The sequence below is a fragment of the Equus przewalskii genome, chromosome 1 (assembly GCF_037783145.1).
Source record: "Equus przewalskii isolate Varuska chromosome 1, EquPr2, whole genome shotgun sequence".
Taxonomy (NCBI): domain Eukaryota; kingdom Metazoa; phylum Chordata; class Mammalia; order Perissodactyla; family Equidae; genus Equus; species Equus przewalskii.
The window spans coordinates 183,907,564-183,929,192 of NC_091831.1; the positions used below are offsets into that span (position 1 = coordinate 183,907,564).

Here is a 21,629-nt window from a genome sequence, read left to right on the forward strand (position 1 = left end):
TGCTACAGCCTCTGGTATTTTTAACTCATAAAAATCTCAGGTGTTATAAAATAGCAACTCCTGACCCGCTCAGTTTCGAAGGCTGCGCTACGCCCTCCCGTGTTCCCGGTCTCCTTCCACGGTTTAAGGGTAATCTTTTCCCTCTGAGTCTAGTAGGTCCATTGATTTCAAAAGGTAAGACAAAAAAACCACAGCCATGGCGCCTTATGGCAGAAGACGAATTAAGTCCTGATCAGCCAAATAACAGTGAGGACAGAGGCATCCTTGTCCCTAATGACCAAGTGAAACCTGCCCTTTTCACGCCTTCCTGCTGCCTCTGGCATCTGTTGGAATCTCTCCGGCCAGGCTGCACTGACGGAGGACTGGGTTTGCCCACAGCTCATCTATCTGAGGGCTAATAGCCTTAAACCAAAGCCTCCTGGGGTCACGTCCCTCGGGGGTACAGCATCGGCATCGTCCTCGGCCACTACCTGTGAGACTTAATTTCGCTGTGCTCCTCTCTGGCTCTCGGTTTGCTCACAGGTAAAATAGCGGAGTTCTCTCCAGCCCGACAACAATACGGCCTATGAGTGAAGGGGCCTTTACTTTCCTAAAGGGAAGGAGGGGTGAACCCAGGTGGCCTCCTGATTCGCTGTGTGTGGGTCCTGACCCTTCTGTCTCTGTCCCTCACCAGCAGGCCAGTCAGCCTGTGGGGTAGGGCCACATTGAGAATGGGTGGGAGAATGTTTGAGCGGAAAGACTGTTCTCCCAGGAACACCCGGGGGCGTGGTGGGAACAGACACTGCTGGGGAACAAGACAGGACGGGCAAAAGGCAGAGAAAGCCGAGATGCTCAGGAGCAGAGTGGGGGATGCGGGAAGAAGGCTGACTCCCTGCCTCCTATGAGATAAGGCTCCATCCTAGATCCCGTCCTGCCAGGCCGGGTGTGAGGGAGGCCCACAAACGCTGGATGAGACGCCATCAATAAATCCTCCATGGCTTCGTTACACTGATTTGGGGCAGCCCTTAACAAAGGGCTGCAGCAGTCTACCCAAAGGAGGGAGCACACAGCGAAACCATAAAAACCCCTCCTGCGTGCTCTCCTGGAAGACCTGTCGGCGTCACGGTCTCCGCCTGCACGGCAGTGAGGCACCCACCTCACCCTGAGACCACCCGCCGGAGCCGAATCGTAAACATCACCTCCTGCTGTTGCCAAGCTTGGCTAGCCGTTGTCTACCTCATGGCATCATTTAGGCCCTGATACCGCACAACTCGAGGGGGCACACTTCACATCTGTGGTCACCAAAAACCTGCATGTTTATCATGACAATTTTCTGGCAGGTGACAGCACAGGTTCTGAAGAAAGGACAGCAAAAGGATCACGTGGACCAGTGGCAGGGCTGCCCACTCCAAACCCACAGAAAAGCACGGGATCAGCACACATAACACCCAACTTACGCTCATGTTACCCGAGGTCCACGTTAGCTGAAACGTGGTGATGTCGCCATAGCCTGATTCAGGGTCCCTAGATCTTGCACTATTGTTATCAAGACAACCTTAAAAGAGTCAAAATACCAATGAAATGTGAGACCCCCTAAGAATAAAAGTCTGTGTTCCAGCAGTGGTCACCTGCAGAAATTCCACTATTAGTACCGAAAGTCTTGAGAACACAGCACCCCCCTCCCAGCTCACGGGGGCTTCTTGAGCGCTGAGGCCTCAGAGGAGACATGACCTTCCCAGGGGTGGCCATGCCACCATTAGAAAAGGGGGAGACTCAATCCGGGATCCAAAACCCTGCTAAAGGCAGTGTTCACACGTGTGGCACGAATCTGGAGCATTTCAGAAGGTTCAGTGAAGAAGCGGAGCAGCAGTGAGGATAAGAATGAGCTCCCATCTGTGCTTCATCTAAACAGGTCACACTGAAGGACCCTGTAGTGATTAATTCTCCTCAGTCTCAAAACTGGACTCTAGTTTTGACGTTCTCTTTTTTTTTTTTCCCCCAAGATTTTATTTTTTTCCTTTTTCTCTCCAAAGCCCCCAGGTACATAGTTGTATATTCTCCGCTGTGGGTTCTTCTAGTTGTGGCATGTGGGACGCTGCCTCAGCGTGGCTTGATGAGCAGTGCCATGTCCGTGCCCAGGACTCGAACCAACGAAACACTGGGCCGCCTGCAGCGGAGCGCGTGAACCCAACCACTCAGCCACGGGGCCAGCCGCAGATGATGACGTTCTCTTTTTTAAAGTCAGGTTATTGAGGTACAGTTTACAGTAAGAGAGTAAATTTTACCCTTTTAGTGCACAATTCTCTGGGTTGGAAAAACCCATGAAATCTGTAACTAACATCACAATCAAGATATAAAACAGTTTTGTCACCCCAAAATTCCCTCACGCCCCTTTACAGTCAGCCCCTAACCCTAGCTCCTGGCCACCACTGATATGATAAAACCAGACTGTATTGTAATTCAGATTTCAGACTGTTTAGACTTCCCCTTAAATACTCACCATATTTCACCGATTCTGACGGACACATACGCTCTCACACAAACACACACACTTAGATTTGAACACTCTGAAATTAGAATGTGTCTGACAATCAGTAGCATTTTACCAGCATAATTGGCAACAATTTTTCTTTTTAGAGATACATAAAATAATGTTGTGTCTCATGACCTATGGTGCCTGTAAAAAAATCAATGAAGTGTAACATTGTCTGTTATTTCACAACATTCACTGAATACTTACTATGTGCTAAGCATTCTACTAGGTACTAGAAATATGAAAACAGCCCGTTCCTCAAGGAACCACCGCTTGATGGGGAGATAGGTAAACAATTATGATATAATGAGATAATGTCTATAGCAGAGGGTCATCCACTCACTAGGACTAAATACAATTATCGCCAGGTTGCCCACCCTTCTTCTTTCAGGCAAAATTCCCCCCAATGCACATCCTTCCAGATACACAGGAAATGGGCTGAAGGGGGGACCACTCAGCTTCACTCTGCTCAATCCAGGAACCATGTCCACACCATGTGACACATCGCCCAGGAACCATCCAATTATTCCTTCCACAACCGCTGTGGGGTAGGGAAGTCTCATTTTAGTGCTCAACAGCTGCAAGGCTGTATGATAATATCAAAAGACAAGTCACTGAAAATAGCTGCTCAGTCTGTGAAGGGCTGATGCCCCAGATCTTCCACAGACATGCTTCAAGGTCCCCACATTCCTCCCGGGACAGTTTTCAAAGGGGACATAGAGAAGAAAAGTTGGTACTCTTACCTGGCTCCTGAAAGTGCTCTTCATTCGACAGAGTTCTAGACAAGATAAGTATTAATGCTTCTTTAAATTGGTCAAAATGCACCTAAAAGTAAACAATTAAAAATCAGTTCAAAATAGTTTCCACAGCCTTAAGGAAATGAGTCCATCTATAAGGTACCAGAACCATCTGTCAGCATCCTGCTTTTCTTCCCCGTTCCCTTCATTTCTCCAAGGCAGTGAAGGAGAATGGGCTGATGGTTTGTGACACCCAGAGTCATAAACACTAACATCAATGTCAATATGTATTCGACCCTGAGGGGACAACTGCATAGCAAACCCTCTTAATAAACTCAGAAGAAGGGACGTTTTGAACTCTTAGCTCCTTCTATTTCTCTGAACTAGACCAGAAGAGAAAGATGCTAGGTTAGATATCAGGAAAGACTTCACCAGTAAACATCCATCGTAACAATGCCCCGAAGATGCTTTTATCGGTCAAGATATTCCAGAAGACAGTAAGCTGTTTCTGAGGATGACTTGAATACAGTCTTGTCTGAGGCAGCTTTACGATATTTATATCCCAAGACCCCTAGGATTCTATAAACCAGCAGAAATCGATAGGAAACACAAAACATAAAGCAACCTTGGGAAGCACTTTCCTGAACTGTTTAAGATAGAATAAGCTTGACTGAGGTAGGAAAGAACCTGAGTTTTACTGAAGTAAATACTCTACTAGAATTGGGATATTACTTTCGCTGACGAGGTGAAACGGTTTCCTTTTGGCCTAATACACTCTTCTGTAACTTAAATTTAGGTGATCTCACCGTGGGGCAGAAGGGAGAGATGGTACTTCTCATTACATTCTAGTTTGATAACATGGGATCTGATTATCCAGAAGCCCATAGATAAATGAAAAGTTACTGAATTTGTAATTCGTGCTGCCATGGGTCTCTTTGGACATCATTACAAAACATTGCCTAGAGGTTTAAATATAGGTGACAGATAAAAACCACTCCCAAATTAAATGTGGAAAAGCAGCCGACCTCATTAGTTATTTAAAAGATGGAGGAAAGAACCACAGTCTCATCTGTGCAAAGCGATGCCCAGGAGAGGAGCCCACCGAGATTCCTACGCCCTAACATCCTGAATGCCTGCAATTCACCACACTCTGCCACATTCGTTTTGATTACTTGAAATTACTTTCCAAAATCATATTCCTTTATGATTTGGGCTAAAAACCAGCACAATCTATGGAACCAGAGCAGAAGTCTGTCAGGGAGACAGGGCACCTGCTAAAGAGCCAGGGCTGTTCAGTCAGGAAAAGGACCAAAAGATGGTAGAAACGGGAGCTGTGCTCATTAGGTGCCGCAGCTGACAAACCACCGAGCAGCCTGGCGGAGGGAGAAACGCCAGGTCCCGCTGTTGTCCCACAGTCAGGGCGGGCTTTGCGTGTGGTGGCAGCCCAGCTCCAGCTCCCAGGGGCCAGGCCATCTTCCCAACCAGCCAGCCCACACTCGGCTCTCCTGGGGCTCTCCACTCGGGGGTTCTCCCGGGCACTGACTCCTTCCTACCCAAGTCCTGCCTCCCTCCCGCTGGGCGGTGGGCATTGGAGCACAGGCTCTGCGCAGGAGCCGGCTGGGCCCAGCCACTCACCCCCTGCTGTGAACAGGCTAAATAAACTACTAAACCTCTCGGAGCTTTAGTTTGCTCATCGGTATAAAAGGGGATCTCTAATAACAAACATCTATGATTCAGTCAATGAACATTTATTGAGCACTGCTGTGTGCCAGGCACCAGCCCAGGCCCAGTGAACGAGAGCGACAAGGACCCCTGATGCACGGAGCTCGTACTCTGGGGAAACGTCGCAGGGAGTCAGGCAGGTACTGTGCCAGGAGAATGGCACGTACTTTCTGATATTTATAGGACCACCTCCCTCACAGCAGTGTCAGGGAGATAAAATGTCAAGTGTGTAGAGCTTGCTGGCACTTGTGAGGTGCTCAGCGAGCAGCAGGTAATACAGCTCACAGGAGCAGTAATGGGGTCGGCTGTTCTCACCACCTCTACAGAGAAACACGGCCACATTTTCAAGCAAAGCAACTGGCCCCAGAGTGGCCAGACAGCCATGGGGGACAGTGGGGGTGACAGCGGAGGCCTGGGAGCCCACTCTCCCCCAGGATCGGCGCCGCCTCCAGCGTCAGAGAAGGATCCAGTCTGCTGTGTTTGGGGAGCCCACTCCCGTTCTCCTCCTTCCTGGGACAGTAATGAGACGACCTGAGTGAACCTAAGTCCCTCTTGGCCCCGTCACGAGCCGAACAGGGAGAGGCTCCTGCTCCCAAGGGGGCACTTGCCTCGAGACGCTCAAATGCCTGAGGCTTGACTCCGTGGGTCTCCACCGGGTCTTCTAAGGATGCAGTCTTGATAGAGGTCATTGGAAAGAGCCCTTCGAATTGAGTCCCAACAGTTCAATTCAGGGAGCACCAGCCATGAAGGTCACCCAAGGGTCTGTGTGTGTCTCCCCTTGAAAAATGACAAAGACACCTGCAATCTGGACGTGGCTTACAGTCAGTTCCAAGATTTGGCCGCACCGCATTCACAGGACACTTAGGCCTCATACGGGCACACGGCTTCCGAGACAGTGTAACCTCACTCATGTGGAGGCTGCTCACCTCCCAGCTTCAATGGTCTAGAGGCCAGCAGACGACCAGCAAACAGACAAGAGACGTGCCAGGCCGAGGAGGGTGTCCTGAGCCCTCACACTCTCCTCACAGAGAACTCCCCAGAGCCAACTGGGGCTGCTCATTTCATTCTACTGGTTTATTCTAAGCATCGCCATTCCGCTTCCCAAACCACTGCCAACCAGTGGCAGCAAACAGAAGACGGCACACGTGGGGATGGAGCGAGGACACCCACCGCCCTCGCTCAAAACAGCAAGGGAGAACCTTCTTCAAAAACTGTTTTTAAAAACTGTATAAACTATAAAAAAGACACATGCACTCAAAACCTACTCCTCTGGGGTTATTTAGTGTTGAGGCAAGGATCCACGTGCTGCTAAATAAATCCTGAGGGTATCGCTCTTAAAATATAAAGAATAACTGATAGAACAAGAGGACTTTAAATGGTCAAGAACAACCTTACGACATTTAATATACTCTTTGATAGGGCAAAACATTAGTAAAATTTTTTTCAATCCCCAATGGTTAACCTTTTTTTGTTTTTTAAGTCTGCCACTAAATGGAGTAAGAGATCCAGTTATCAGCATGAGTGTGGGTCCTGGACGACACTGGGGAACTGCGCGTTGCTGCAGGTTCATTCTTTCCTGGACACTCGGTCACTCGGATCTCACCACATCCATGGGAGACGGTCAAGGCAGGCATCCCTCTGGAATTGAGGAAAGAGGGTCAGGGAAGGCATGTGCCTTGCCCAAGGCCACACGTCTCCAAGCGACGGGGTTCCGTGGAGAACCCAGACCTTCTGAGTGGATCTCAAAGCCCAGCAGCCGGGCCCGCCCCGGCCCCGCTTCCCTCCAGGCCTGACCGCCAGGAAACCCCTCTGCTCCAAGTCAAAGCCACAGGGTTCAAAGCAGTACGGGGGCTTCCAGGGAAACATAACCTCTGCCCTCAGGGAGTGTGTCAGCCACACTCCAGGTTCTAGAGGGTGGGAGGGTGGAACGGGGAAGGAGAGGGCAAGCGGACGCGTGGCTACAAGGCAGGATCTGGAAAGTGCTCGGAGAGAGACAGCCAGCCAGTAGGGGCTGCTAATAAATGAGCAACTCCTATTTGGCCGGCAGGGAGGAAAATGCGGACAGTTTTGTGACATTTGACTTCTCCAAGATACTCACAGGCAGAGCTTAAAGGTTTCCAAAATGGACTCATGATGTATAACATCAACCACATTTTAGAAGAAAAACGGTCTATGAAAGACTCACCATGATTGTCAACTCAGAGCTTCTTCATAACACGACCATGTCTATCTGGGCGGCCCTTCTTCCCTCTCCCCTCACCCCGAAAACATCTAAAAATCTGAAAACAAAAACCTGGCAAGCAGAACAAAAAACTGGAGCAGCTTTAAGTCTTAAATTGATCTTTATTTTCCTTCTTGCAACGGCATAGAGACCCTGGACCCTCCGCGTTAAACGGCAGTAAATTCCACGTCTTTCAAGAAGCTAGTTCCCTAACAGACGCAGGTGATGCGATTTTCCTTTGATTCTCATGAATACTGATGTGGCAGAAAAGCCCCTTAGGGCACAACCCAGAACCGAAAAAGAAACGTTAATAAATGCTCTCTATTGTGAAGAAACGGCATCAGCGGGCTCACTAAGTTCAGCAGCTGGAATTTTTAAGCACCATTTTTCTCCTCCAAGGGAGCTTTACTATTGTGTTGTGTTGAAATTTAGAAATCTTCGCAAACATACAAGGCAATTAAGTCTCACAAGGTAACAAGCTTCTGTGCCGAGCTGCACACACCCCGGTTGGTAGCTCCTCATCTGAATAATTGCTGCCATTCATTTTACAAGCACTCCTCTAGCCTGCAGGCCTCCCAGGGCAGTTTGTAGAAATGGGAAAATTACATGACTGACTAAAAACACACATGACATTTACACTAAATTAACAGGAAGACTAGTCAAGTCTGATATTTTTTGTCATGTGTCACCACCACTTAATAGAAATTTACCTCATCACTTTTCCTCTCCAAATTTCATATGAATGCTTTTTTAGAAACACAATTTGCCTTTCTGAAAAAAAGAATTGAAGTACCACACAAAAAACGAATGCTATTTCAAACCACAAAAAAACCTGCAACAGGAAGTGGAATAAGGAACCTGACGTTGCATAAAATCCTCTCGTGCAACCGTGGAGACGACGTGCACAGTTTCCACACGGCGCAGCAGCCCTCCAACACCCCCGAGAGAGCGCTCAAGCTGGCGCTCATCGAAGCCAGCTTCCTCAACAAGACAAAGGCCTGTGTGACTGTGATCACACTTAGGGGGTTTGTATCTAGCAATTCAAAGGGAAATCGAGGAAAGACATTCAAAACATTGTGTTAGTTGAAATGGGAGTAGGAATACGGAGTCACTGGAAGGTCAATGTACAGGAAAATAATGTCTACAGCATGATGCAGAGAAATGACAGGGAGGAACAAAGAGAAGTAGTTTCATAAAGAAAGACATAGTTATGAAACGTTTTATTCTAAATAAAGCATCCGGGTTACTGTAGCTTAGGAGTCACGGACTTCAGACAACGTGCAGAGAGGCAAGGCCATTTTTAAACCAAGTGTATGAAGTAGTGCTCCAAGACTGACAGAAGGAGCCCTGCCTACGGATGGAAACAGATGCAAACCACCACACAAGAGTTTCCAGCAAATCCGTTCTCCACTCCAATGAGATTTCTCAAAAAATCATTACTGGGAAGTCACTATTTATCAGAGACCCATTCTGAGTAAGGGATGGAGGAGAGGGGCCTGGAGGAAGAAAGGGAGCCGGTAGTCACTGGGTGCTCGGTCCATGATAAGTCATTCACACACACAATCTAAGTCCACCCTCATCACAATCTTATAAGGAGGGTATTATTTTTCCCATGATACAGATGAAGAAAGTGAGGGTCAGAGTATTTAAGACAACATGCCCGTATGGCTAAAAGGTGGCAAGAGTCAGTGCTTGCGTCCAGGCCTGACTTCCAAGACTGTGCTCCCGTAGTTTCCCGTCTCTGTGTGGGGTGGGTGGGGCTGGGGTGAATGCGGACGGAGAACGAGATTCATTTTTGCAGATCTGGAGTCTGAGAAGGCTGTGGAGACATGCATTCAAGTTTGGGGACTGGGAAATTGGGGTCCCATTCTGGTGCTGCCCCACATGAGTTGCCTGACCCTGGACAAGTCACTGTACTTTTCCAAGTGCCAGGTGTCTCTGTCATACAGATGAACATTTAGTCTAAAATGTGATGGCCACTGAAGAACTTTAAGTCTCCTCAGTCTAGGCAAGAAACGTCTCACAGAACTATCAGCGGAATATGACGGAAATCTAGGGAGCCTTCTTGACCACGCTTTCCCTGGCGAGAGAAGGTCATTGCTGAGATAAAGTAGGTGGAAGACAGCAGCCATTTAGGGCTTATCCCCAACTCCTGTTGAGAGCAGAGGCCTTCCCAACACTCTCCCTCCGCCCTTGCTTCCTGTCTGCTAAATACCTGAGAGATGCGTGGTTCCCAGCACGCACGGCCAAAGTTACTTTGGCAGTGAATTTGACAAGGCGTGTGGATGCAGAACAGAAGCCAGTCTTACAGCCTCCTACTCAGAATGCCTTCTTTTTTATAAATGGGAACCCACAAACCCTTAGGTTAAAATTCAACCCCAAGTGAGACTCCTCTAAAGGAAGGGAGTGATGGTTTACACAGAGTCATGAGACCAACACAGGAATCAGAAAATACCCCTCACCATTTCAGGTTAAACTATGGTGGTTAAACAGTAGGATACAGCAAAGATTCAGACACTAAGAGATGCAGTGAGAAATGCTTCTACCATGCCCTCCAATGCATTCAGAAAGCCCCAGATCAATAATATGAAACAGGAGCACGCACCGGGGTAGCTATAAATAGGTATGATTTGATGATCAGGCATAATTTTATACAGTGAGATCAAGTCCAAACGATACTGTCAGAAAGGACCTCTGTACTTCTGATTTACTTTGCAAGTGGTTAAAATGTGTAGAAGAGAAAGCAAGCTTAAAAAGTTTAATGAATTGAAAACAAACAAGCATATCCACCATATGAAATTAATCTTGGCATTTATGAAAGCACCCCAAGCACTTGAAATGGAAGGTGGGAAAGTGGAGACAAACTCTGTATTTGTAGAGCCATCACACTTTAACACTAACAATTCCAAAATGCCTTTGATGACCAAAGTCCACACCCTATGGGACTCTTTGGAACCCAATGGTGAGTTCTGCTACCATGTGGCTCATTCTGATTCTAAACAGTGCCGAGGCCGTGAGGTACTCCAGCCTCCAGAGTCACAGTAAAGAATATCACTGAAGAGGAAACTCTTCAGAACCTTAGGGGCCTGGTGTGTCTTGAAGTTGGTATAATCATAAGGAAAGGAAAATGCATTTTAAAACTCAATATAACTAAAGGGTTCAACAAAACTAAGGTAAATGATCATCCTCATGTCCTGATGTCTAATAAAAGAGAGAGGCACATGGGAACACTTCACTTAAAAGACACGGAAACAGGAAGCATCTACAATTGGCAATCAATTGCTGGGATGAAAACGTGGTTCAATGAAAGGGTTGACTGGTTCCCTTCCTTAAAGGACTGTTTTGTTCCCAGTACTCGTCACCCACCAGGCGTATTGCCTGGTCAGACCATAAGTCCTTCAGCATCTCGAGGAGTCTCTTGTCTTGGGGTCTCACTCACCTGACAGGTGCTTCACTGATGCCAAAGACATGGATGGAGCCCTCTCCGTAAGCTAGTAAGAAACACCCGCCAGCAATGCCCTCTTTCCTTCACATCGGTGACCCACAATCACCAGGCATTTTAAACACTGACACCGTGCTCAGGGGAAGAGGGCTTCAAGTCACAAAGCAGGATCAGACAGACCAAGTGAAACATAATTTGGGGGTAAATGGCCTATTAGTAAAATGCATGAAAATGGCAAGTCAACTTAAGTTACTTTCCTTAACAATGGTCAAAAGAAACATTAGGCTTAAAAAGAAAAGAATAGGAAGTTATTAAAAATGGATTTTAAAATAAAAAAACAGATGCTATTCATATTTTTAGTTGAGGGGGACAATGCTTTTTTCCTTATATCTTTTTTAAGAAAAAATGATCAATTCAGCCCAATTGCAATGGAGCTAAAACTTGGAAATTTTGTTTTACTTAGAAATTATACTTGCTAAGGTTTAAAAGAGAAAATTAAAAACAAGCATCCAGGAAGCTGACGGATACTAATGTGTCCAAAAGCCAATTTAATGGAAAACTTTAGTTTACAATAAACATAAGTGGCACCCAGACCACAGGACCACAGACTGCCTGACACACAGGATACCACAATACATATTTGTTGAATTAATGAACAGATGAATGTTTAGATTTGTCATGCTACTATTTCTTTCTCCTTTTTTCTTAAACCAAACTGCAAACCCTTACAAGTTTCTCTATAAATACCATCTAAAGAGAAGAAAGATGACTGGCATTAAAAACAAGTTAGAATTTTACCACTTACAACCTCTACTCAATACATCAAGGAGGTGAGAGCACTCAGACTTCTCCAGTGAATTCTAAGGAATTTTTTCCCTATAACTTAAAATGATAGACCATATAGAATATCTTGACAACATATGGCCAAGTTTATGCGATCATCTGAGGAGAATAATTTGGTTTCATAAGAAATGCAAATTTAACAGTGGTGCATTAATTCATGCCAACGCTGTTCTCAAGACAAGCATCAGGGACCTCCCACGTGAAATCAATATGTGTACGTCTCCTTAACTGGTATCCCCGGCTTGCTAAGTAAATATCACACTACAGACCGTTTAGGTATTCATTATTCACAGGCAAATAGCCAACGTAAAAAGCGGGCTGGTAGTGTCAAGTGTTTAACAAGTGAATCGATAACTGTTCCCTGGTCTTAGTCTGCCCAATGAGGGCAAAGACCTCTGACACTTGGGAGGAAAACTCAATCCGCGGCCAAGGTGCAGTCTGTTCACAGCAGAGGTTCCACGTTTACACTGACTCTAAGATGACGTCTCAAGGAAACCTCAAGTGGTATTATGTCTTCTCAGACTTCAATAAGCATTAAAACAGACCCACTCTTTGATACTACTCCTTAGACACCACAAGGCCTGAGATCCCCAAGGACCACACTGGGAAACACTACTCTTTTGGCTCCCAAAGTGTCTGAGGTTGCGGCAGAACTAGAAACATCTGAGTGCATTACGTGATGAGGATCATATAGTTTAATCCTCAAAGCTCCCATTTCTATTGCTTGCAAAGCAAGATTTCTAGCATCTTTTAGTGACCACATGTATTCACAAGCAGTTAATCCCCAAAAAGGGACCAAGAATGGTTCCAGTTTTGCAAAAAACTTCTTTGTTTATTTTTTTAGTGTGAGCCCTGTTAAACACCACATTCACAGCACCAAGCCCCCGAGAATATCATCCTTTGTATGTTAATTTCAGGACTATGGCTACTCCTGTCTCATGTCACAGAGAGCCAATACATCGTGCTGCATCTGAGGTCACCCACCCAGCCTGTCAGCTAAGAGACAGTGAAAATGAAATGAAGAAAAGGAAGTCACTGGAATAAAGTTGGGTTTCATGACTGCTTCCTCAGTTTACACCACATGATAAAAATCACCATCCACAAAGTGTCAGCATTGTCAGCAACAGAGCTCAAACAGGGCTGCCCACGTTCTCCTCTCATCCATCCTAAAAACCAACAGCAAGACTCAACCCAAAGCCACACTAATGATGCTCTTAATGATGAGAATCGAAGGTTGTGACAGATCAAACGTCCTTCCCACTAACAGCAAGAGGGAAAAGAGGACCCTTCTCACCTCTTTCTCATCTCTGTGATCTGTGGGGAGGACACGACTATCATATGTAGAAGTTAACATCAGCCAAACGCACATCTCTGCTGGAAGCACATCGTGCTGGGTTTTAAATGAACCAGCACTGTATTTACCTTCCCTCCAGTCTTATTTCCTGGGTGAAAGGTTTAGTTAACACTTCACCCCAGAAACAATCCACACAAGAAATAGCTTCATTGGGAGGAGAAGTCATAGCACAACCTGCTCTTCCTTCTGTTACTGCAGCTCCCTTCTCTTCAGGGGAAGTCTTGGGCCCCTCTCTTCAGCCCCAGTGATGAGCGTGGAGCCCATCAAATGACCCACAAAGAACAAGAGTTGGGAAACATCCGACTATTATCCCTTCCTCGCTCTCCATCTAAGATGCTCAGTGTGCACTTCCATTCCAGAGCACAAATTCAAGCAGGCTCTCATCACTTGAGAAAACTGCAGTGTCATGTCACACCCGTCCCATGTTTTCTGTTATGAGGGTAACAGCTAAGGGCACACACAGCCAGGATGCTAGAAGCTGCAACACGCGTGGTTCGCCCCACCCCCAGTGCCGACAGAAACGGCCCCCACTTCTCTCTGCCTGGGTTCTTCCCTAGGCCTTACCCTGCCCAAGAGGTTGTCCTGAAGCAGTGTCTCTTGCAGCACTGGGGCCACCTCCTCCAAGCTTAACATGTGGCAAAGGTCGGTGAGTTCCTCCTGTCCCAGGGACCCGGTGCCAGTCGTGTCGAAACTGTCAAACAGCTCCTTGAGTCGGGCCTCATGCTGGTCCTGCTCGGCCTCATCCATCCCATAGCCCACAGCACTCACCTGTGTGGGACAGAGACAAGGACAGGTTGTGGCAGCCCCTCGAGACCTACCGCCACCTCCCCTCGGCACACTGCCCCACCCTTGCCAGTCCCTCCATTACATCCTAGTCCCCTGGAGACCTTGGTGAGGGCCAGCAGGAGGGGTGATACTGCACACCCCCCAGCAAGATCACAGGTCTCTCAGGGAACCAGCCCTGACCAGTGGGGCTCCCACAAGCACTCACACCAGTTGTGGGCACATCCACAAGGCCGGGACACAGTGGATCCTGTTACCGGAATGAGGGAGTCTCAGAGGCAGAAAAGCACCCTCCCTCCCGCCTGGCCCTTGGCCAGGCAGTCGCCAGTCAAACTCAAGATGGAACACGGTTCTATCTCATCTGGCCCAGGACTTACAGGAGGTGGAAGGCCACTTCCGATGTCCAGTCCTTTCAAATGAACTAACTGTTAGCGCCAACAGACCGCAGGGCCAGAGCTTCCACACAAGCAGCGAGCTCCAGGCACCTGCCCAGATGTTAAGGGCTGGGCGTGACCAAGTTTCTCTCTGACCCTGTGTTGGTAGACCGGAGGGTTGCAGTGAAGAAGCACTCCACGAACACGTCTGACACAAAACCACCTCCCTGTTTACATGAGACCAAATGCCTTTCACACCAGTTCCTCCAACAGCAGCTCAATTAACTTCATTGGCGCAATTACAGGAGGTATGACAGGAATAGTATTCCCCGAGCTCGCTTGAGTCCCGCGAGTCTTAGGTAATCCTTAGTTGCCTAGAGAGAGGGGAAAACACTGCTCCAACCTCACAGATGGGGAGGTTCAAAGGAGCCACAGACCATGTGTGAATCGCACGGAATCTCGGGGTGCCCCCACTGCCCAGACCATCGCACCTCTGCAAACCTGGTGCCTCTGTCTCCCTCCTTTCTGACCACCCCAACCCCAGGCCTTCCATTTTCCCACCTTCCATGGGATCTGTAAAAACAAGCAGTCATCAATAACTCTCAGAATCATTTTTACTAAAAATATACATCAAGTACTGGGTACCTCATACTTTAAGAATGAAATCTGGTTTTTTGCTTGCACACTAATTCAGTTTTAACGTGTCGGGTCTTCTAACGAAAGTCTGAAGCCTGCACATCCTTCACCATGCACCTTCACCATGATGCAATGGAAACCAGACACGACATGCCCCTCGAGACGGTGACCTCAGCAGCCGAAACAGGCTTTCAGAACCAGCCCCTTCTTAAAAAAAATAATTAATCTTGCCAATATAATTTTTTTATTGTGATAAAAAACACGTAACATGAAATCTACGCTATTAACAAAATTTTAAGAGTGCAGGACAGTATTGTTCCCTGTACGTGCCCTGTTGTCCAGCAGATCGCTAAACCTGCTTCATCTTGCCTGACTGAAACTCTACAGCCCCCGCACGGCAGCTCCAGCGCAGCCCCAGCCCCTGGCAGCCACCATTCTACTTCCAACAGCAGCACCTTTAACTAAACCAAGACCTGGGTCAGAAAACTCACTTAGAGGTGATATTCCACAGAGCAGGTCAGTACAACATGGGACACATGCGAGTTAAGGTGGCGACTACGGCCAGCACTGAAAATAAGAGCCTTCTGTAACAAAGCAGTGTTGCTCAAGGTTGTGGGGCTTTCTTTCCACAGACAACTGTTCAAAACACGACAAAACAGAGCCACGACCATCCCAAGGGTTTCAGCAGAACCCAGTGGACTCAGAAGATGGACTCAAATAGCATGGCTGCGTAGCTCGATTCTTACTGGGGCCCCTCATTAAAGCAAAATGAGACCACATTGGTCCAGCCTGCTGGTCTCAGAAGGTCTCTTTTCCTAATTATCAGCGTTTCTGTTACTAAGGTGTTGCTGGCTCTGGCTGCCTTCCCAGGCTGGTCTGGTGGGTTGACTAATCATCATGTAAATGTTTCCCAAATAAGAAGAGTGCTACATAAACATCAAAGCATCAGAGAAGAAGTGCCAAGGTGTTCAGCAAAGCCACAGAAGCTGGGAACAGAGACGAGGCTGCGGCCAGGCTAACGAGATTCACTTGCAGGCGGTCGGTTAATCGCCAGCTAAGAGCTGCTGGGACTCCCCAGGGAGCGCGGGATTTTCAGGGTTGTCACAGCTCTCAGACTCACCTATGAGCTTGACAGTCCCCTGGGCTGTGAGCTGACCAACTTCATAAAAGCCAGACTCTTCTGCTTTTGCTTGATTTTGCATATTTTTTGAAAAACTCAAAAGTGAAAGAATTTGAACACTTCCCCTTTTAAAAATTATTAAGGGGTGGGGATTTAAACATCTAGACCAATGAAAGAGGGCCGTAAAACTCACACGTCCTGAGAAGTCCTGACCCCATCCAAGGCTTTGAATCTGATACGTCCTCATGCCCGGCCCTTTGGGAGGTCATTGGATGTTCACTAAATCAAGCCTCTTTCATTTTACAGCAGCCTCCCTTTTTTACCCCACTATTTTATCTCCCTCCTTCCCAAGACACTGTGCTCAGGAAAACATTCTTTTGAGTGAAGGGGGAAAACAGCCCCACTCTGCAGAACAAGTGATCACACGGAAACATCAAAAGATGTTACATCCGGTGACAAGCTGTCAGTTCTCCTCCAGCACAGAATGCTTTCCCATTGCTTGATATTATTCCCAAATGTTCATCAGTAATTTCACGTGCAAGAATTTTTTCTCCCCACTTGGCAGAAATTTCTTTAAGAGCAAGGTCCACAATTTCTATTTCTTTTATATCTTCCCCCAAATGCAGAGTACGGTCTGTTCTCCACATCACGGACTCGGCAGACGCCATGTTCTGACTTAGTGTACAGAGATTCCTTGGGCGGAAGCTTACCCTGAAGGAGAGCTATACAAAGGAGGATATGAAGACTTTGAAATGCCTATTTCTTCCACAAGCACACCTCCACTTCCCCCATCTGACCGCTTTTCAAAGGCATTTTCAGTCTTAGACATCAGCAAGCAGTAGAAAGCCAGCACTTGTGCCAAACTGTGCCATGTGGAGCCGCCCCAAGTTTGATTCACTGAGTTAGTAATTAAGCCAATGGGTTCACAAACTTTCGCTGCGTTTTTTTGTTATGGCTTGTGACTCTGGAGGAGAATCTGTACTAAAACACTCTCCCAAGTCCCCTTCTTTATAGAAGGAGAATAATAAGCCCCACCTGGAAGGGTTGTCCTGAGGGTTAAAGAGGGCAAGCAAGCAAGGTAGCTAATCCCAGAGAAAGCTGATACAAGGGGGGAGTGGAGAAAACACCTGCGACTTACAAAGGCGGGTGAAGTGCAGAGGGGTAACTCATGCAAGTCCATCGGCCACAAACCTGACCTCAAAAGAGCAAAGCAGGAGCCACAGCACAGAGAGCAAGAATGGACAGGGGGTGCATGATGCGAATAAGCGATATTATCTTACTAAAGGGCAACGGCAGCAGGTGATGCTCAGAGCTTCCTCCATCTTTAAAGGCAAATCACTGATAAACTTAATGTCAAAAAAAGCAGAAAGGCTGAAATATAGCTGGGAGTTCAGAAGAAACTTTGTTGTTTTTGTTTTTTTTACTTCTGAGCATTTACTGAGTCTGGCCTATGCTGAGTACTTCACGTATATGATCTCATTGAACTCTCCTAATTCTTTAAAGCAGATATCATATTCCCATTTAAGAGGCAGAAATTGGGGTTTGGCAATATTTAGCGATTTGTCCAGGGACACAGCACTAATGTGGGGTGGAGCCAAGATTTGAACCCTTGTCTGACTGTAAATTATACTTTCTCAATCCTACGCACGCACACAGAACATGAATGGGACCCCCTGAAACGATATCATTGGCAAATCATGTATGCCCATCTTCATGTGTTAACCAGCTGAAGAGTACCACATACCAGAAACCACACGGACACGTGATGGCCACAAACTCCTCCGGAATGGAATGGGGAGGGGGAGAGTTCCTTCCTCTCTACCTCCCTAGATCCATGTATTGAATAATTCCAGCCTACAGGCACTAGCAATACCCAGACAGAAGCAGCATTCTCTTTTTTCTAAAGTAGCTTTGGGATTTAGGGCGAGGAAAAAATAAATTTTTATATAAAAATGATCATGAAGAGTGCCATATCTTCAAAATGGGCACGGTCTGGGAATTGGTAATTTTTAAATTACTTCTCCAAATACTCAGGTACATCTGGTCTGTGCAATCCCATGCTTTCCAGAGTCAACGCCTTGCTGACACCCGCCAGCAACAGGAATCTTACTCAGAGATGAGGAGAGCTGGGTTCGGAGTGATAAATCCAAATTGCAAAGAACAATTCCAGTTTTGTAAAGCCTGCCACAAACCTGAGCCTCTTTTCACCGTCTACCTTTCCAAACTGTCAGAAGCCTTCAGGACTCCTTTGGAATAAAAGGGCCAGTTCAGGCAATATTTTGGAGTTCTAACTAGGGAGGTTAAATAAGAGGCAGATGCACAGAGCCATTAATCAAAACATTTGCCACCCAATAACCACCCATAATGAGAACTATTCGGAGCATTTTCCTTCCAAATAACTCAAAACAAGGCTGCCAAAATATGCAGACGCTGGTCCATTACAGATCTGTGTTACTGTGCTCCATTCGGCAACCCTGGCCGCCAAAATCACAGCCAAGTGGGACAGGAAAAGAGAGGTGGAGGTGCAGCTGGATAATGAAGTCACCAACATAAGGCCAGCAGGAAGTGGGTGCATGAACTTACGAACCTTCCAGCGTCTAAGGTATAGAAAGGAGCTTGTAAGAATAGCACCCCAGCCAAAGGGGACGTCTGCTCTGGGCCAAAGGCAGTGAAAGGGGGACAAAGTCTGGCAAGAGAAAGGCAAATAATAAATGAGCACAATGCCAGAGCCCCTGGCCCAGGCCTTTCATCTCCCCTCCAGATGGTCCAGCAGCTGAACAGCTATGTGGAATGTCTGGATGCCCCTGTTGACTAAGCCGCCCTCCTTGGGTATCAGAACAGATGCTTTTGGATCTGTGTTCAGACATAGCTGTTGGGGGTCCACAGACCAGGCAGTGACCACCAAGTGGCTAATTGAGTTACTTTATAACTAAGAGGATGAACAGGGACAAACCCTGCTTTGGCAAAGCTTTCCATTCATACCTCTGGCTTTCTCCATTTGGCAAGTCAGAGTCTCACAATGCCAGTGATCAAATTAAAATGTTTCTTTTTCTTCCCTCTTTTCTGCAAACGCTGTAATTTGCCGCAAAGATTTCCAGGCTTACCATTCGGGACTAATTTCAGTATAAAAGGAAATAGTGACAAGAGTAAATTCAAGTTTAGCAAAAGCTTAAAAGAAAAAACAATTGTCCCAATTTACATGTCTATATAGAATATTTCTGCCAAAAACTCGCACTGCTCATCAAACTGATTATGTCAGGGAGCCTCCTGTCTGCTCAGATAGCACCTCACTTCTAGCTGGATACCAACAGCACAAGAGTATCACCAAGAATAAAATCGTGGTATAAGAATACAACACAAAAGCTTAAATGCCACCCCACAGGAAAAAAGTCACACGTATAAATTTGAAAGAAAACAACCACCTTTGCTAAATACACCAGAAACTTTAACTTAACCAAGGGTATCCTACTAGCATTTATTCTAAAACATAAATAACCTTTAGTATTTTACTATTCTGAATGATGTAGCAAACCCAAGCTTTTGTTAGACCTAACAGCTGGGCAGCTTACCCCACCAAGTAGCTAACTCAGGGTAGCTGGAGGAATAAAATCATTAGCCCAGCACATTGTAGACTCAATAATCCATAATCAGCTACTAAGTAAAATTACAGAAGCAGAAAACAAAGCTGCACGCTTGTTACTTTCTTAACAGAGACTGCATATAACAACTTTCACTTCTTGAGCCGTATTTACTCAAATTAATTTAGAATGCCTGCGGCTATGAGGAGATTCCCTGGGGTATAAGTGAGAGGCTTCTCTTCTCACAGTGATACACAACATTTTCCCAACTTTGTTTCTTAAGCATTCGAGCATAAATACTTTGTAATTTTTCCATCCAAAAGCTCAAATAAACGGTTAACTGCTGATATAAATTGCAAGAAAGAAGCATCCTAATTTCAAATAAAGTTACTCTCTTGCACAATCCTATCATCATTTTAAAATTCTATCTTATTTGTAAATAGGATAAAAATATCTTTTGGGGAGCTTCAGTAAGTGTCTCTACAAGCCCCTGCCCAACAGATGTAAGTTCAACAGCCAGAATTCAAACCATGTAATTTATTGGCTTATAAATGAATTGGCATCTATAAAAATAAACCTTCTGCAAAGGCTGTGGCTGTTTGAATCCCTCTAAAATGTTCTGGCCGAACTTGCCAACTCTTTAGCAATGTAAGACTGGTAAAATGTATTTCCATTATCAATACAAAATGGAAGCATCAAGATTGGTGAAACATCAGCTTGGAAAGTCATTTACAGTGACATTTAAAACAATTTACTTGAACAACATTTAACTTAATGATAAGAATATTGCCTATTAAATGAAGATTGGCTGTTCAGAATTCAATGGAGCCCCACTCGCCCCCTCTGTGACAGTTAACATCTTTTGATATCGGGGGTCATCATATATCTGAAATGAAAAAGGAACAGAAAAAAGACACCCACGCCATTCTGAGCAAGCGCCTATTAAAATGACTGATCCTTGACGCTTTAAGGCAAAGACTGCACCTGTGATGGCTTCCTTTCCGTTGTCCCCTGTGAAGGCTTTTCCAGCCTTTGCTCATGCTCAACCCATTTTGAGCATCCGTAAGTCCTACCCTTTGTCTACACTGCGGTTCAGAGTGCTTTCCTCTACAGAACTACCAGAGAGCAGGTGAGAAGAAACAAATCTGCCAATGAACTCCCCAGCCCTTCGCTTCACCTCCCTGAGGACACGAGCGACAGCTGGAGACACGACAGGCTGTTTTCTCCCCTGTGATGTTACTTTTACACAGTCTGGGAATTCGTACAGCCCTTCAACTCCAGAGATCTGCCAGAATTCCAGGTGGGCCACCAATATGCTGACACGGAAAAAAATACATTTCCTTGCAGACTGCCAAGCGTCAGGAAACCAGTAAACAGATATAAATAGATGTTAACGTATTTAAGGAGCCCAATGAGGCTCTTCCAAGGTTTTAAGTGCCTGGCCACGTGCCAGGGGTCGCTATTAGGATGCTGACCCTCAAAGCCACCGGTCAGTCACAAAAGACAACCATGCAATCTGCTGTGATTTCATAAATTCAGGAGTGGAGTTGCAGGGCCTGGCCATCTAAGGAATTCCTGGCCACCAGGAGGGGTCTGTTGCAGACCCCAGAGCATCTAAGTCGCCTAGAATAAGGCTCTGGGAGGACAAGCCCTGCAGCTCCCGTTGGTCTGCACCTTCGCCCCTCGTGTCAGGCCGAGGCCAGGAAGTCGCCCCGTTCCATCTCAGTCCCCCTCGACTTCACAGGACAGCGTTGGGCAGGAGACCGCTTCCGCCGGCTTTGTCCTGTCGCCGGTCTGGGGCTGCAGGAGCGCGGCCTGCGCCTGGAGGCGGCCCCCGCGCTCCATCCGCACGCCCCTGCTCGGTCCTCCGGCGACGGCCGACCGTCCCTGTGTCCTCTTCCTGTTCTCATGGCAGCGCGGGGCAGCCTTTCTGCACGCATGGACCCCACACCCTCTAAAATCCCACTTTAGGGCTCGAGAAGGCTTCCAGCTCCTCAGCCACCCGGTGTCACTCGGTCGCCAGGCCGCCGGGGCGCAGGCGGCGGAGCGGCCACCCTCCCGCTCCGGGGCTCGGGTCCGCCGGCCCCCCGCCCGCCCCCGCCCGCGCTGCCGCCCCGCGCCCTCGCCTACCTGCGGGCCCCGCGCCCGCCGCCTCGGCCGAGCGGGGAGGCGCGGGCGGCGCCGGGCTGGACTCCTCCCGGAGCGGGCGCGGGGCGCGTCCTTCCGGAGGCCGCGCCGGGCGGGGGCCCGTCCCTCTGCGCGCGCCGCTCGGCCCCGCGCCGTCCGGGACCCGGTCCGCCCCCGGCC

General features: G+C 47.3%; 1 protein-coding gene across 29 annotated transcripts in view; it reads right to left on the reverse strand.

The window, feature by feature from the left end:
* The window catches only part of NIN (ninein), a 92,689-nt gene that overhangs the window by 70,189 nt on the left and 871 nt on the right, over positions 1–21,629 (reverse strand). For 14 of the 29 annotated variants that reach the window (XR_011531077.1, XR_011531073.1, XR_011531072.1 and 11 more), the window contains exons 1-3: positions 21,453–21,584; positions 13,396–13,599; positions 3,256–3,337 (exon numbers count right to left, since the gene is read on the reverse strand). Coding sequence is in view for 19 of the 29 variants with exons in the window: in XM_070589173.1 (XP_070445274.1) it covers positions 3,256–3,337; positions 13,396–13,578 (265 nt within the window). In the remaining 10 variants the exon portion in view is untranslated. Of the gene's footprint in view, positions 1–3,255; positions 3,338–13,395; positions 13,600–21,452; positions 21,624–21,629 lie in introns of those variants that run through there. The other 15 variants (XR_011531075.1, XR_011531051.1, XR_011531076.1 and 12 more) reach the window with 3 other exon arrangements.